A 17256-nucleotide genomic window follows, 5' to 3' on the forward strand; every position below is an offset into this window, starting at 1 on the left:
AGCGTCGGGTTCGCTTTGTTTCGACGCTTTTCGGTTTTCCTGGCAGCAACAGCAACAGTAGCAATAGCGACAGCGATGGCGGCACCGGCGGCACCGGCGGCACCGGCGGCACCGGTAGCTCCGGTCGTGAATTTAAATGAAACATTAATCAGGATACGTCAGGGGAAATAGCAAGAGATGTCTCCCCTGCCGAAATTTGTAGCGTCACCCTCGCTTTCGGAGACTAATTTAAATCAGCTATCTCGCTGCACCCGGCATTGTCGGCGCAAAAACAATAGGACAATCCGCTCTTCGCTCGCCCGACGCTGTCACCCACGTGGTCCGATTGTTACTGCAAATACGCCGGGACCCATGCGACAAATTGATAAGCGGTCCGCACAATAACGGAGCTTGTACAGGTTCGCGATGAAATTTGTCTTCAAAAGTTAAATACGAGTAATTCTTATCTCGATCTATCTATCTATCTCGATATTAAAATATTTCGGTAGACATTACTTCAGTTGTACATGCTTGAAAAATTTTACTTTTAAGTAATTCTTTAGACTATGTACTGTATGATATGCTTATTATTTCATAATAGAAAGAGTATCCGCGTGTAAAATTTTAAGAAAAATTTTATCGACAAACAGTATCAATACAGAACAAAAATTAATTTTGAGTAATAATAATGTTTTAAATAAAAATGTCACAACGATGCTCAATGTTGCACTCTTTCCAAATTAAAAATAATGTTTTGTCAGCGATTCACTTGAACATCAGAGAGACTCAGAATGTCAGAGAGATCCTTTTCAGGACCTCATTTATCAGAGATTGAACTTTCTGCTGAGACGCAAGTAAAATTGGTCCTCGGTAACGCGGAATGAATTGCAACTGACAATGATGATACGTCATTTGAGAGGACATCATTGCAGCGCGTTTCGAAACCCCCGCCGAAATGGCGACGAGCGGGCGGGGTGGATATACGAGAAACGAGACGAGGAGAAAGCGCTTTACACTGAAATCCGACGCTCCGATAATAATCGCGTCCACGAGGCGCGACGGATGCACTTTCCTGACGTGCGATATTATAACAAAGCCTTGTATTAGCATGCTGCGAGCTCTCTTGTCTTCTGTCGATATCAATCTATCCAAGTCGGCAATTATCGATCGCGACTAATTGGTAATCTTCCACTGCATTTGCTCTCAATTACAAATTGAACGAGACGTTGTGCTTTTGCATAATGTAATATAATCTGCATCGCAAATATCGATGTCGCTCAATTATATGTTTTTCGACTTTTTTCCAATAGTTATATATAACTTGTTTATTAATTATTATTATATTATATATTATATTTAAGATGTCGTCTGCATTATCCGATTAATATATCGCAGGTGCAAAAGTTTTCGTTATTTTTACATGTTTTCGCTTTTTAATGTATTATGTAAAGAATGAGTGAACGCGTAGAAAAACATAGAGCAAGAAAGAAAAAGTTGGAGGAAATGTGGAATTTAACAAAACATATTATGGCAACTGACAACTAAAACTAGAGTAAAATGGTCGAGATTGAAATAGTGTAAGAAGGCTTAAAAATATCACTACCGCAAAGTTACTTACTCCTTGTCAGGACAAGGAGTCAATAGAAAGTAATATTGCTACAATGACAGAAACATTGTTCTTCGTCAATGAAAATAACCACCTGGAGTTTGTCCAAACTATGAAAGAAAATAATAATGACTTGGATGACTCGGAGGGTGAAAATGAACGCAAACTTCAAACTTTGTCCTACAACAGCTTAGAATTTTAACATAAGACTTAGACTAAAAAGGTGAGCTAATATTGCGATGTTAAAAATTCTATTTAAGTTTAAGTGAATTTAAGTTTATAAAGTTTTACTATATTCCCCCACATGTTTGCAGAAAGGCAAACCTAAAATCTTAAAAATTCTTAGACAGTACTCGCACACATTAATTTGAAGATTCAAAGTTGAAGACACATTTTTCTTTTTTTTTCTTACTCTTCTTTTTTTATTTGCCACTTTGAAGCGACAAAAAAGATTCCGAAATGTTTCAGATATTCTGTATAGATTCAAATAAAATTTTCTTCGAAGATAAGAATTATGTCGTACTTTTCAAACCGCTAGAAGAAAATGCTTTGAGCATGAGAGGCCCTGAAAGCCTGCGTGTGGATCTACACGCACAGAGGACGAAATGCGTGCCCGACTGGCGCATTAAGGATCGTCGAGGGGTGGCTTTAGTACGGGTAAATCGCGACGGCTCAGCATTATAAAGAAGTGAGGAAAAGAAGAAATGAGAGACAGAAGTCCGAGGGGGCGGCTGGAGGATAAGATCTTGAGATTCGACATGCTTCGCATCGCATACTCTTGTCTCCTGCCTTGTAGAAATTTCAAAGGACTTTCGTGTTTGCTTCTTGTTTTCCATATTTTGATCTCCTTCTCGAAGGTATTTCCATTTATCTCGGCAGTATTCAATATAACTGCATAGTGAAACGTTGAACTTCTGCATTTCCTTTTTCTTAGAGAAAAACTAAATACATATATAGCAACACTTGTGACAAAATCTCTCATTATCTCTTCGATTTGATTCATTCACTAATCCGTAACAATTACAATTGTTTTATATTAATAATTATAGTAAACATTATTAATAGAAAGAAAAGGTTCAACTTGATTTAAACTTTTTTCTAATTTCCTTTTTTTCGAATATAAATCGTGTAATGCTTTAACCAAAAGAATAAATATATCAAAATTTGTTGCTATTTTGTTTCTGTAAGATACCATAAATACATTCTTGAAAAATATTACATTTACGACAAGCTTTTAATTTTTACCGGACGAAAATAAACGCAAATTTCAAACTTTGTCCTCCAACAGCTTAGAATTTTAATATAAGACTGAAAAGGAGAGCTAATATTGCGAATATTGTTAAAAATTCTATTTAAGTTTAAGTGAATTTAAGAAAAGCAATTCTATTAGGTTGTTCATTAAGTTCTGCGGTTTTCTTGACAGATAGCGTTTGTCCATTGAAAAAGATAGCATGCATCGCCTGAACCGCGGATTGCCGAATACTCCGTGACAGGTTAGACAACGCTTGACATTTCGCCAGAGTCTTTGTTGTGTTTTGACGTGTTGTGTGTACGCGCTATTCATTGAAAATGGAGGATCAAAAGGTGCATTTTCGGCACATTTTGCTATTTTTCTTCCGCAAAGGAGTAAAAGCGACGGACGCACAACGTGAGATATGTGGCGTGTACGGGGACTCGGCCATAAGCGCTGACACTTGTCAGCGTTGGTTTGCGCGCTTTCGTTCCGGAGATGTGAACGTCTCCGATGCTGCTCGCTCCGGTCGTCTATCCACCACTGACGACGACCAAATCGTGGCCGCAATCAAAGCAGACCGACACCTGACGACGCGGGAGATCGCGGAGCGCTTCGACATCGCCCATACAATGGTTGCGCAGTGATTAAAACGGCTTGGGATGTCGAAAAAAGCAGATGTTTGGGTCCCTCACGAGCTTACCGAAAAGAACATTTTGGACCGCCTCATGATCTGTGAATCCCTGCTGAAATGGCACTCGCTGGAGGCCTTTCTCAAACGGGTGGTCACGGGAGATGAAAAATGGGTGGTATATAACAACATTCGACGCAAGCGGTCATGGTGCGGTCCGGGTGAGTCGTCACAATCGGTTGCCAAAGCGGATTTGCATCCGAAGAAAGTGATGCTGAGTGTGTGATGGGATTGGCGAGGCGTCCTGTACTTCGAGCTGCTTCCGCGCGGTCAGACCATCGACGCCGAGAAGTATTGCGCTCAGTTAGAAAAATTGAAGCAGGCAGTGGCGGAGAAGCGGCCGGAATTGGCGAACAGGAAGGGCGTTGTCTTCCACCACGACAACGCCAAACTACACACTGCTTTGGTGACCAAGAAGAAGTTGAAGTGCTTTGGCTGGGAAGTCATGCAGCACCCACCGTACTCCCCAGACCTTGCGCCGTCGGATTACCATTTGTTCCGGTCACTCCAAAACAATCTCGACGGGCAGCGCTTTAATTCAGTGGACGATATTCAAACGTACTTGAAGGACTTTTTCGCGCAGAAGTCGCGCGACTTCTACAAACGCGGCATTATGTCCCTTCCAGAACGTTGGCAGAAGGTGGTCGATCAAGATGGACAATACATTCTAGATTGAATAAATGTGTAAGTACAATAGATTTATGTTTTAATTTAGGGCAAAAAAACCGCAGAACTTAATGAACAACCTAATATATAAAGTATCGCAATCTCACATTTTTCGCATGCATAAAACAAACTATATTCGATTGCATTGATAAAATAACCTATCAAATTAGTCCAAAGTTTACTACCGTCGAACGAACATTTATTACTATGTTTCTCTTTTAATATTTTAAGTTTTAGTTTCAAGAGTACTTTTAGTTATTAAGCGAATAGTTCATTGATAGTTAAATTAACAAATGATTCGTCTTAAATGAGTGGATAGGTTTGTCAATGAGATGTAATATGGCACGAATAAAACAAGAAGAACGGAAAAGTGCTAGGAAAGGATACAAACTCAGTGAGTATTCCAAAGGTAATAGTATCTGGAAACTGTTAACTATGCGCAATTTTTTAGTGATGATGGAGATTTCAGTTCAATATGAATGAAAAAACATTTCCAATTTTATATTCTACCACATTTTTTGAAGTCATAATTTTACTTCGATAGAATGATTTTTAGGACATTTTACTAAGCATTCGTATTTTAAGAACCTCGACAAAAGGCCTGCACCCTATCCTTCCTTCTTTCGTCTTCCGTCTACCCTCTCACACATGTCAGTTCTGCCAAGCGTTCTCACGAATTATCCGTCACCCTCTGAAAATCCACGTTTATCCACTTTCTCATCCCTATGTGAGAGAAAATCTCGCTCTCGTGACAATTGTCTGGGTCGTCCCGCCAGTTATCTTATGATGGTGCAATGAAATCTTCCCTGTCAGTCAAGCGGTCTTACATAGATAAGAAAAGAAACGTTTGCGCTAGTAACGAACAGAGAATATTTGTTTTTATCTCACGTCCGGAAAAACGTCGACTAAGACTTCCGTCCGGGGAAGAAAAGTTGCATTGTCTCATGCTAGATAATCGCGAGAAACGCGAAATGATGTATAATACTCCTAGTAATACGATGCTGTTACTAGCACCATATGAGAAGAATTATTATTGCACTTTCTGTTACAAACAAGTAGCAGAAGCTAATTACTTTTAGAAAGAAAACACGATCTTATAACTTTAGAAGAGAAGTATTCCTTTCTTGGAGAGTAAAAAGTACATTTTTGTGCCACTACCGAGAAAAACATTTGTTATTATGTGTACAGTATATGTATAATAAATCCAAAAAAGCTATGTGTAATTTTGTAAACTTCTAAAAAATTAAGTAAATAAAAATACATAAAATTGAGTAAATAAAAAAATGTCCTTGAAGCAATCTCGAGTAATCTTTCATTAATATTTAGTATTTATTTCTTATTGTGGTAACTTGTTGTAACTTGTTAGAATAATTAAAATATATACTATATTGTGTGTATCATATATAATTTATAGTGATACTAGGACCTTTATTCAGCAAATCACAAAAATTGTTACTTATATTAAGTTAAAATCCTCATAATCGCAAAACAAAGTTGATATTCGTAAATATTGCAAAATACATAGTGCTAATTTATTATTATATTCTCGTTTATTTCTAACAATAACCATCGAACAACAAAATCGAGCTTTGCATATTTGGAAAGTACGTTTTTCGACGAATATTTCTATGCCAATAATTTGCGAGTAACAAATTTAGTGTACTTTACTGTGTATTGTACGAGATCCAAAGATATGAAGATATAATAATTTTTCTAAAAGGGCGTAATTTTTCAAAAATGTTTTTCCGATAACTTAGAGCAACAAATTCTGATATACTTATTTTTTTAATTGATGTATTCTATATATCGCTCATTTGCTACAACAATGACATATCTCAAAAATCGGCCTTTTTGAGTTATTACTATAGGGGGAAGGATTGTACAATGTACTATTTAGAGTTAAAACGACAAAACTTTAGTACCAAAACCTCACCGCTAGAGAGCAGTTATGTCGCTATTATACCTTAACATTAGTGAACAATGTAAGTTGCAACACTGTCTTATCTCAGTTGGTATTTCGTCGCTGTAATGACAACATCATCACAGTTGCAAATAGAGTGACTTATTTGGTGTTATAACGCTATTGCTGTAAAGGTAAGACTACTTGCTATCTTCTTTTTTGTCATCAGAAATGTATCAGTTTAACTTATAACTGTATTAATGAAATAATCTACATGGTTCACATTAGTATTATTTCTAAATATGACGTTCTTGCAGCAAACAATCCTCCTTGTAACTGTAGTATTTCTTATTATGTCGTTATTACAAAACACATTGTGTCTATTCTGAATCATCAATTTGAAACTATGAGTCCTTATGACAGTCTTGCTGAACATATTTTTCCCACTTTCATGATTTAGTTTTCGTTATTTACACTTATGTCGGTTTTGTTACTAACCTATCTTGTACCTAAAACCAAATATTGAAATGTGACAATATTATAAGTTTTCCCATGTCATTAATACAGTTCATTTTCAATATTACTTTTATTTTAGCGTACTATAATTATGTCCTGTCGTGGGAAAATAATGGTTGAAATGGCTATAGAATTACTATCAGAAAAGAATGAAGTTCCTGTTGAAAACAAATGTGTTGAAGATAAATCTGCGAATGAACTTCCTCTTGACAATGAACTTGTTGTCGATAACGAACCTTCTACAAATGCTACTTCTTTTGATCAGTCTTTAGAAGAATGCTGTATGTAAATTACACTTTTTATAAGTAACCATAATAATGGCCCTATTTTAAATCCTAGGAAGAGTTTATAGTATCCATTTTACAGCACAATGATGATTGAAAATACATGAAGTATTATTATGTTTCTTTCCACTTTTCAGGGAATACAGCAGGTCCCAGCCAGTCTCGTAATACTATTGCAAGATGTAGTCAGTCAAGTAGGAATTCAAGTTCTAGTTCGTCTACTTGTTCTACTTGCAGTGGTTCGTCATCCTCTGAAGATTGTGACGATATAATTAATGACGAGACATACGTACCACGAGATAACAGTGACAGTGACAAAGAAAATTCAAACGTTCAAATTCATGATACTGAAACAACTACAGGTATTACCGCGATTTACCGCAATTGTCCACCTTTGGACTTACTCCCTAACTATTAATCCCTGAATACTAACAGTTTACTCTTAGTTCCGCAGGATATCTCCATTTTAACAAGTCCCCACAAAACAAGTATCAAACGCAAAAAGAATATAGAAAAATGGAAAAGAAATTTATTGAAGAACTACAGGAATAGTGGAAAGGCCTACGAATCGCACACAGAAAACAAAAAAATGTGAAGTGAAAGGAAAATGAGATCTGCATGTGGAGAAAAGTGCAAACTACAGTGTTCCACAAAATTTACCGAAGAGGAAAGAAAGCAGCTATTTTTTGCATATTGGAACTTAGGCGATATTGAAAAACAGAGATTGTTTATTACGAATTCTATGCAGGTTATTCAGCCGAAATATCGCTACATTCGTATTGGAGGTACCAGAAGCCAACGACAAAATAATAATGCCTTCTATTTCCATCATAATAATCAGCAAGTTCGAGTATGTAAATTGTTCTTCAAGAATACCTTAGACATAAATGACCGCCCGATTCGTACAGTGTTGGACAAAAAAAATAAGGTTGCGAATGTTTTACTGGAATCTGATCAAAGAGGAAGACATGGTAAATAGAAGACTGTGGATCCGAGTGTAAGGGAAGGAATTAAACAGCATATTGATTCTATCCCAAAGATAGAAAGTCACTACACACGCGCGAATACATCGAAACTCTTCATTGATGGAAGCAAATCTATTGCAGACATTCACAAGGATTATGTGGCCAAGCGTAAAGAGAAAAATGTACCATTTGCTAACTGTGTCTTATTTTATAGAGTATTCACAGAAGAATATAATATTTCCTTTTTCGTTCCAAAAAAAGATTTGTGTGATACCTGCACGACTTTTAATAATGCAGAAGACAAGAAAAAAGAGCACTTGAAAGATAATTATGATCGCCATCTTGTTGAAAAGGAATTATCAAGAGCAGAGAAAAAAGCAGATAAGGAAAAATCTGATGTAGTAGTGGCTGTTTACGATCTACAGGCAGTCATGCAATTACCCAAAGGGAATGTGTCGGTATTCTACTATAAGTCTCAGTTAAATGTTTTTAACTTTACCATATATGATTTAAAAACCAATACATGCGATTGCTTTGTATGGGACGAGGCGAATGGTCACCGTGGTGTAAATGAGTTGGGTACGTGCATATTGCAATATTTGAGAAAGATATCTATCTCAAAACATGATGTAGAAATCATCTTTTATTCCGACAATTGCGCTGGGCAGCAAAAAAATAAGTTCATGATTGCTCTCTACTTATATGCCATACGCTACCTGGGAATAAAATCAATCACCCATAAATTTCTAATCAAAGAACATACACAGAATGAAGGAGATTCAGCTCATTCGTTAATAGAGAGGCAGGTAAAACGTCTTCTCAAAAGTGGGCCAATGTATACACCAGAATCCTTTATTTCCGCCATTCGATCTGCGAGAAAAACAGGACAGCCATTTCAAGTCAACGAGCTCTGCTATGAGGATTTCTATGACATAAAGACTCTGGCCAGTACATAGGTCCCCTGAATATGACGGCATTGAAATTGTCCCAAGTGCATGTTCTGAAAGTGATACGAGAATCACCAACATCGATTTTTTATAAATATTCGTACAGTGAGGATTTTAAGGAGGCAACCATTATCAAGAGGAAGAAGAAAGATGATGGTACCAGTATTACATTGATCCCAGCATTTTCTTCTAAGCCAGGACTCTCACAAAAGAAGAAAGATCTTCTAGACTTACTTCATAAAAACCACATACCTAAATATTATAAAGCTTTTTACGAATATTTGTGTTTGTAGACCCAAAAAATGTATAAAAACCATACTGAAACTATAAAAGTAGTTTTTTATTTATAGTTATACTTTTAAAAGCATTTAGATTTAGATTTATAATTTATATTTATATTTATGTTTGTAAGTGAATAATAAAAATATTATTTTTGAATTTTTATTCCAAAATCTTCATTGTACTCAGATTGGTGAAAATTGACAATAGTGACATAACTTCAAGATTTGAAATAATAATTGCCAAACATGCTTTTTTTCCTAACAAGAACATTACATTTTTACTTATGTTGTATTTTAAAAGCTATTTTGGTAACAAGAATGTCATAAGAGGGGTGGTTTTCGGATTATAAGAGAATCCACAGTACCGATTAAATCCATTATAATACTTTTTTCTTTCTACTATGTTACGTTACTTTATTCAATCATGCCAATACGGTATTTTAAAATTCTCGTAGACAGTTATAACGATTCAAAACTTTAAATCGTGTCTCCTGAAAAATCACAAGTTTTGAGTTATGTCATTGTTGTAGCAAATGAGCGATATATATATATATATATATATATTACCAATATGAGGGCGAGCCAGCTTAATGTCAAGTTAGATCCCTCTCTCCCATGTCAAATGCGAATTTTAACAAAACAATTGAAGCAGCAAAATTGAAAACAGAGCAATAATAAATTAGCCCAACAAGTTAGCACTAAATTTTGTGCAATGTGTGCGAACTAGTTTTGTGATATTAAAAGTTTCAGCTTAATATGGATAAAATTGTTCAAGAATTGGTCATTCTTGTCGGTACGAAAAGATAAGAGTATGCACAATCGTACTCTTCGGCAAAAGTCAACTCAGATAACCATCGCAAATAGACTGTCTCGAAATTTCCACTTTGTGCTTCTTCCGTGATCGTGAACTTCCAGGGCAGACGATCACGTACCCTTTATGGTCACTAAATGAATCCCATCCGTAGCCCCTTTCACGGTATCTCTTCTATACCCTCGGAAGAACTCTCGAAAGCGGCCTCCTACCTCCTGGTAGGATAACTTCCCACCCACTCGAGCCTCAGCCGAAGCTTTCTCCACTATTCCTACGGGATATTTCTTTTTTCCCTCGTCGGAAGATTTTCTTCGCGAAATTAAAACCTAAGGGCTTTTAATTAGATACGTAAAGAAACAAACGTTTGTAAAAGAAAGCGAAATGATAGAGATTCTTACTGATGATAGACAGACATCGAGTTCTTACAGGTAAACTACCGGCCACAATTCTAAGATATTTCATACTTGAATTTCTTCAGTAATCGAAAAGTGCTCGAAAAATTGAATAATTAGATTATTATAAACATTTACATGACATAGTATCATTATATACAATGCGGATTTTAACACAAAATAAATAAAAGAAAAATAAAAACTAAATTCTAATTTAAATATTTTTAAAAGATCAATAATGAATAATTAAAAAATAATTAAAAAATTCCAGCAAAAATAATAAGTTAAAAATAATTTTCTAGTAGTATTTTCGAGTAATATTCGCATCAACATTAACATTTTTAAACCTATCGCATCTACAACATGGTACAACATTTTCTGATACGCTCGGCCAGTATACCTAATTAAATCTTAGGAGTGAAAACTTTCTCTTTCTCTCAAAATGAACATTGATACGAGGAAGGAAAGAATATTCATCATCGTCATCGCCGAATCGCGCACATCCAGACGCCAGCGGCATTCTTAAAAGGGAGCGAGTAAAAGGGGCAATCGCGCTGCGCGCTTCGTCCTCACAGTCGCAGCCGCAGTGCACACCGCCGCGCCGCAGTGCTGTAACTCACGCGTACTCAACCCTTAAAGGCACTGTGCCTTCTATATAAGGGGGCAGAGAGCGCAGGGGTAGTGGTGATTAAACGGTCGCGTTTCGCGACCACCCCTTTTCTTCGAGGGCGACATCTCCGCGGGGTAAACAAAAAAAAGCGATCCACACTCTCTCGCTCCGATTCTAAGCTGGGAAAAACTTGCTTCGACCTCCGCCATTGAAGACAACACCGAGAGTGATCCGACGCGCTTCGAGTCGGATCATTAAGCTCGAAAATTATGGCGCACCGCCCATGGGCGTTGTCGAATTACGACGCTTCGAAGTTCGGGAAGCTCCACTCGACGAACATAACGCTTGTCCATCGTGGGAACGGAACCTTCACTAATTTTCATCGACGCATCTCAAATCAGGGTTACTTAATTGCGTTAATGCGAGATTGAAACTGCATCTTGAATTAATTGTATAATTTAGGCCTTGAGTGCAATTTGTATGTATTTGTATGTATTTGTATGTATTTGTATGTATTTAAGGCTGTCACTATATTTGAAAACGATGCAGATCTCTCCAATATATCCGTTTTAGAAAAATAATGGAAACGCTAAAAAAACTTCTAAAGTGCAATCGCAACAGATATTGACATCACCAATGAATAGTGATCTCGTGTCAAATAAAAGCACTTACGCCTATCCTAATTTAATACAATTCCAAACCGAAATTCTTGTGTATGTACATCATTTTTATTCAAATATAGATAAATGAAATACTAATTGTAAGTTAAATTAATTATTAATATTTGAGAGAAAGAGAGAGAGAGAGACTTTTTCTGTGAGCGTACACGAATTTCTTCATTTACATTTTCATTTCATCTATATTTTAATATTTATTCCAAATAAAGTTATTTTCTAAATGTTCTCTTTGTTTTCTTTAAATGTGTTCATAGACGAGTTTGTGTTTTACAACTAAAATAATAGACTAACATACACAGTTGCGTTATATAATACATGCACATATTCCTGAGGCGGTTGTTTTAAAAAATATTTTATACCATATGTACTTTGCATGTGTGCTATGGTTATAAAACATTATACATGCGCATTCCTTGAAATCGCAAGTGCGTGACGAAGAAACCAGTTAAATTTTCTAGAAGGCTACCTGATCAATGGAAGAGCAACATAATAGGGATGTAAGATTATGCACGGTACATCGCTATGTGTGTGCGCGCTTCCGCCGTGAATTCACTTCGACTTCACTATCGAAGAATTCGCGAATACATTTCCGTTTCTGCGGTTGCCCACGGATCCATTCATCGCCCGGTCTTACTCTCTCGACAAGCTTTTCCGCGCGAGGTCACGAGCGACGTAATAGCAAACGAAGAGGTGCGCCTATTTTAGAAATTGCCGAGAGAAATTCGCGGCAAAATTGCGAGCGACTCACGTGAGGCTCGATGACTTACGCCGGTCTGCGATGCTCTGAATCCTATCGTTGAAAGGAATCTCCTGGCTCGAGTTACGGCCAGTCACACGGGCGAGAAATGATTCTCATGGGAAAGTAGACAATCCCAAATTAACAGTGATAATACACATTCACGTAATGCGTAAATAATAATGACGAGTGAGCGGCGGTATTTCGTGAATAATGATTATTCTGTATTACTACTAATAATAAATAAACTATCTAAGAATTATTACTAATAGATATATTACTGGTAATTTATAAGAATATATAATAAGTAGAATATCATGTAATATAATGTAGGTTGCTATTTTTTCCACAAGTGCGAAAGAGAACGTGCAAAAGGCTCTACTATAAAACAGTTTTAAATAGTATACATATATATACACAATATTTAAATTATATATGCAATTTTCTATTATATATACAAGATGTCTCAAAAGAAAAAGTCAACATTCTGAAAAGTGGTAGTATCGGTCATTTTCACATTCAAATAGCTCCATCTCGAAAACCGTTCAGAATAGAACGTTTTTCGTTTAAACAGGGTGTCCCGTAATAATCGCCTAACCTCTCGTATGCCAATAGAGCAGATCGAGATGAACATGAAAATTGCGAAATCGCAAAATGGTATATGGGACTTTTCTGTTCATCTCGATCTGCTCTATTGGCATACGAGAGGTTAGGCGATTATTACGGGACACCCTGCATAAAAATTTTTGCTTAAAATGACGGATATCATCATCTCCTAGAATATTGACTTTTCCTCCTGAGATATCCTGGTGTACAGTATTTATAGAGCATCAATATAGACCAACATTATCAATATATGAAAAAAAGATTATGATTCTCAAACCCTGCAGTGTACCAAGATTAAATATTCAATACGATCCGATCAATCTTTGGACAATTTCAGCTCCGCGTGCTAAATTGCAGAATGATCGCCAAATGTTACACGGACGGACACGTCAAATCCAATGATGTCGTATTTGCGGAATACCTACAATCCTAAGTCGATCTTATAAATACCCGAAATTCCATCTCGCGATTCCAACGATCCGTATCGCAACCCCATATACGCGACCGAGTTTCGCCGCAAATTCCATCTCGCGACGAATTATTGCATACACCCTTGACGTCACAATGCAACGTCAAGTCGCAGTTAAATCTCCCCGAACCCTCTTTCCCTTTCGCATGCTTGTAATCATACCTTTCTCTCCATCGAACATCATCCCCCATCGATTTTGGCGTGTCGCGCTATTACCACCAGACAGAGTCACAATTTCAAACGATTGTTCACAATATTATTACGGTTCACACTTGACTCTCACGATTCGCAACACTACTTGCACTCACCGTCATGGGAGCGCAACAAACGACATAAAACACCCACACACAACGGTAGCTCGAACGAGACTGAGCCGCCGCTGCCGGCTATCGCGAGTCGCGACGACGAGCGACGAAGGTGGGCGACCGACAGGGCCGTAGGGAAAGGGCGCCCCTGGTCCCGAATATCCCCACCACTCGATATCCATGCGATGCATCCCGAAGAAGTATCGACACCGAGGGAATGTCTTCTCGAATTTTTACCGGATTTTTACGAAATACAACGGATCAACTGAACATTTTTCCTTATCTAAATGCTTAGTACACGTCATAATATCTCAATGTATTTAAATTTATCAAATAACATATATTTTCCAATATGCGGGCGCGCGCATGCACGCGCTCTTTCCCCTCTCCACGCATACGCACACGCACACGCACACGCACACGCACAAAGAGGATGTTCAGAGCTAAATTTATATGTATGTAATAGAGTCGAGTAAATAAAACAAGTTAATATAAATGTCCTATGTCCACAAATATTTTAGAATTATAAACTTCCAAAAACTCATTAGTAGAATTATCTTGTAACTTGGTGAAATCGCTTACTCAAAAATAAATAACTCTAAATTATTGTTTATATTTTGACCTGTAAAACTTACAGAAACAAAGAACGAATTTGAAAGGGGTATTCAAAATGCATTTACCACAATTTCTAATAGGGCAAGATCATTCGAAAGAGCTCGAACTGTCATTAAGTCGACGAATACAAGTCTGCATTCTTGCAGGAGAAAAAACTTTTGAGTAGCTATTGTTACTGTAACAATAGTAAAATCAGTCACGAATCAAAACATTTAAACATTAATGCAGTTATTTTTTTCTGAGCGATTCTTAAGCGATTTCATCTAATAAATAATAAAAATAATTCTGCTAGCGATTTTTTGAACGCTTATAGTTTTAAGCATTTTTTAAGTTTAACAAGTTTTTTAATGAAGCAATTTTTAAAGCACTTTTATATGAACTTTTCTCGCTTATTCGACCTTGAACCTTTTGTCTTGCGATTTTTCTCATTGTTGCGTCAAAGTTGACTATTTAATATGTAGATATATTCGAATAAGCATCTGTTTGTTTATCTACATTAATTTATCAGACTCGATCTATATTCTTACAAAAAAAGGAATTAAGTAGTAATATTATAACATAGTATTTTTTAAAAATATATAAAAATATCTTTTTAGCATAATTAAACAATTGAATATAACGCCCATAGGAACCACGAATAATACTCTTATTTTTCGTTTTTAGTTTGTAATGTGAATTGTCACATATATCCGTTATTAACATATATTACTAAAAATACTAAAGAAAACAGGACGAATACATGTTACAACCCAATACATAAATTTGCGTCTTGATATATTTATATATAAACAACACTGGCATTTTAAACGGTCATCCATGTAGTCACCCGAAATATCCACACCTACATTCTCTTCGTCCCTTTAATTGCAACAATAACAAGCAATAAATCATGTATCGCCCACACGATTCCACGCAGTTACGTCGTAGTTACGTTGGTTCATCCGTTCGGGTATGTGCGCAATCGCTATCAGAGAGAAAGAAAGAGACAGAAAGGGCAGAGAGAGAGAGAGATCCGTAAAAAATTTACTATAAAATCCATGTGAGCCCTCGTTACTGCACGCGATGTGACTCTGTTAAAGGGATCATCCGGGGACAACCCTCTCGGGTGGTTTGACGGTACCGCCCTTCTTCGAAGAGAGTGGCGTTCAGGCGCTAACTCCATGCACCCCGGATTAGCACACAGCTGGCCGAGTTGCATTCGTGATATTTCGATGAAGCGGAAAATCAAGGTTCTCCTGCCGTATAGAATGAATTCAGGCTTGCTCACGGGACTTCAAACATTGTGCGAGAAAATAAAAACAGCATGAGAAAATTTTTAACCTACGCCTCTGTCCAGGCTTTGGTGCAATTTAATAAAATTTAATTCTGCAACAACATCTCTTGGTGAGTCTTTGTGTTATAAAGCTTGACATTTCAACTATGACCACTCAAAATTTAAGGCGCATTTCTGCACCATTAACTTTGCCATTGAGCCTGGACAGACTTATTTCATGCAAACGTTGATTAGAGGAATGATTTAAAACTGAATTGTTTTAATGAATTGAAAGAATCGCAAGAAATATTTCAAAGAATTATTTTAAGAATATTTTCGTAGTTACGTAAAATGTTTTATTGTGGTCTATATATATTTGCCAACTGCGCGCACGTGTGGATGCGTGTAATTTATATCTATTAAAGTAATTTATATATCTATAACGTTACTACTTTGGAACAGCGAGTTGTAAGATTTTCAGGTCACTCAATACTTATTAAAAAGTAATATTATTTTCGTCGAGATTTTCTCTCTCTCTCTTTCTCTCTCTCTCTCAATCTTTCATTTTTCATTGAGTCTTTAGATAACGAGTTCATTAAGCTTTCAAATCCTCGACATTTTAGATTATTGATCTAATTATCACACACAAGTATGCACCATAGTATCCCAGCATCGTAGCATATGAAGTAGATGTATTGCAGACAAAACACAAATACTGCGTCAGGAATTCCCCTCTGTTTAGTACATTAATTAGATCCAGCGTTATATTACGGTAGTTCGCGTGCCACACATAATTTGATCAATACTCATTATACAATAATCATTAATATATAGATTAATATACAGATGAACATTAGAGTATTTTCATATTTCCTAAAAAACTTTGCTTGTGTTTCTATTTTCACATAAGTTTTCTTCTCTTCTCTGATAAAATATGATATTATCTATTTAATTTCCGTATTTATTATTCTATTAGTGTAATAATTATTTATTTGTCCCCTAAACTTAAATAAACTTAGAATATATATATACGACTTTGAATTTGCTGCCTATTACCCTTACATCTTTGCAAAATGTAACTTTTGGCCAAGTCGTTCACGCGATAATAAATTAATCAAAGATAGTTGAAAGTTCGACGCGACAGGCGAAATCGTGCCAGATTTGAATACCCTTTGTTGTGTCTGTCTGATAGTTCTGTAGAAAATAGAAAAATAAAACGCATCCACGCACTTTGTCAACTTGCGCCAGCCATGTCATTCTGAAATTACTCATGATTGATCGACTATTAATTTTTTATCTAATAACGAAGAGTGGCACGAGTTGATAATGGACGCAGGCCAGTTAAAGCGCATAGCATTATCGAAGTTTCACTAAACTGATTACACTCGTAGTAAATTTAACGTAATATTGTATTATCCAGTTGAAATAAAATTCGCTTATTTGAAAAAATAATGAAGCTTTTGCACGTTTTCAACGTAAATTTATCTTATTTGAAGATTACTACCCGTTTAATATTATTCGCATTACCAAAAAGTAAAATAATAACATCAAGCTATGAATTTAATGATATAATTTTCATTAAAAGATTATTAAAATACGCTATTTAGTAAATCATTGAGTTATTAAAAAATCAGTGTCGAAATATTTAAACACAGGTTATGACCGATATTATACTTGAAAATGATATCGGAGAAATACTGAAATATTTCTCAATAAA

The 17256-nt window shown here is 36.2% G+C and overlaps 2 protein-coding genes across 4 annotated transcripts in view; one reads left to right on the top strand and one right to left on the bottom strand.

Annotated features, from left to right (window-relative positions):
- Positions 1 to 13752, bottom strand: part of LOC105276542 — a 58145-nt gene extending 44393 nt beyond the window's left edge. For all 3 annotated transcript variants that reach the window (XM_011334249.3, XM_011334251.3, XM_011334250.3), the window contains exon 1: positions 13530 to 13752. The gene's annotated coding sequence lies outside the window, so the exon portion shown is untranslated. The remainder of the gene's footprint in view (positions 1 to 13529) is intronic.
- Positions 4192 to 9117, top strand: LOC105276541 (pinin). Its single transcript, XM_011334248.3, has 3 exons — positions 4192 to 6870; positions 7011 to 7235; positions 7320 to 9117. Exons 1-3 carry the CDS (start codon positions 6681 to 6683, stop codon positions 7466 to 7468), a joined length of 564 nt encoding a protein of 187 aa, XP_011332550.2. The 5' UTR covers positions 4192 to 6680; the 3' UTR covers positions 7469 to 9117.
- Positions 13753 to 17256: the final 3504 nt, after the last annotated feature.

Source organism: Ooceraea biroi, chromosome 6, assembly GCF_003672135.1.
Source record: "Ooceraea biroi isolate clonal line C1 chromosome 6, Obir_v5.4, whole genome shotgun sequence".
Lineage (NCBI taxonomy): Eukaryota > Metazoa > Arthropoda > Insecta > Hymenoptera > Formicidae > Ooceraea > Ooceraea biroi.

Coding starts and splice junctions, on each gene's coding strand:
- LOC105276541 (XM_011334248.3), top strand. CDS start 6,681: ATGTCCTGTCGTGGGAAAATAATGGTTGAAATGGCTATAGAATTACTA. Junction 6,871..7,010: donor TCAGTCTTTAGAAGAATGCT/GTATGTAAATTA, acceptor TCCACTTTTCAG/GGAATACAGCAGGTCCCAGC. Junction 7,236..7,319: donor TGATACTGAAACAACTACAG/GTATTACCGCGA, acceptor GTTTACTCTTAG/TTCCGCAGGATATCTCCATT.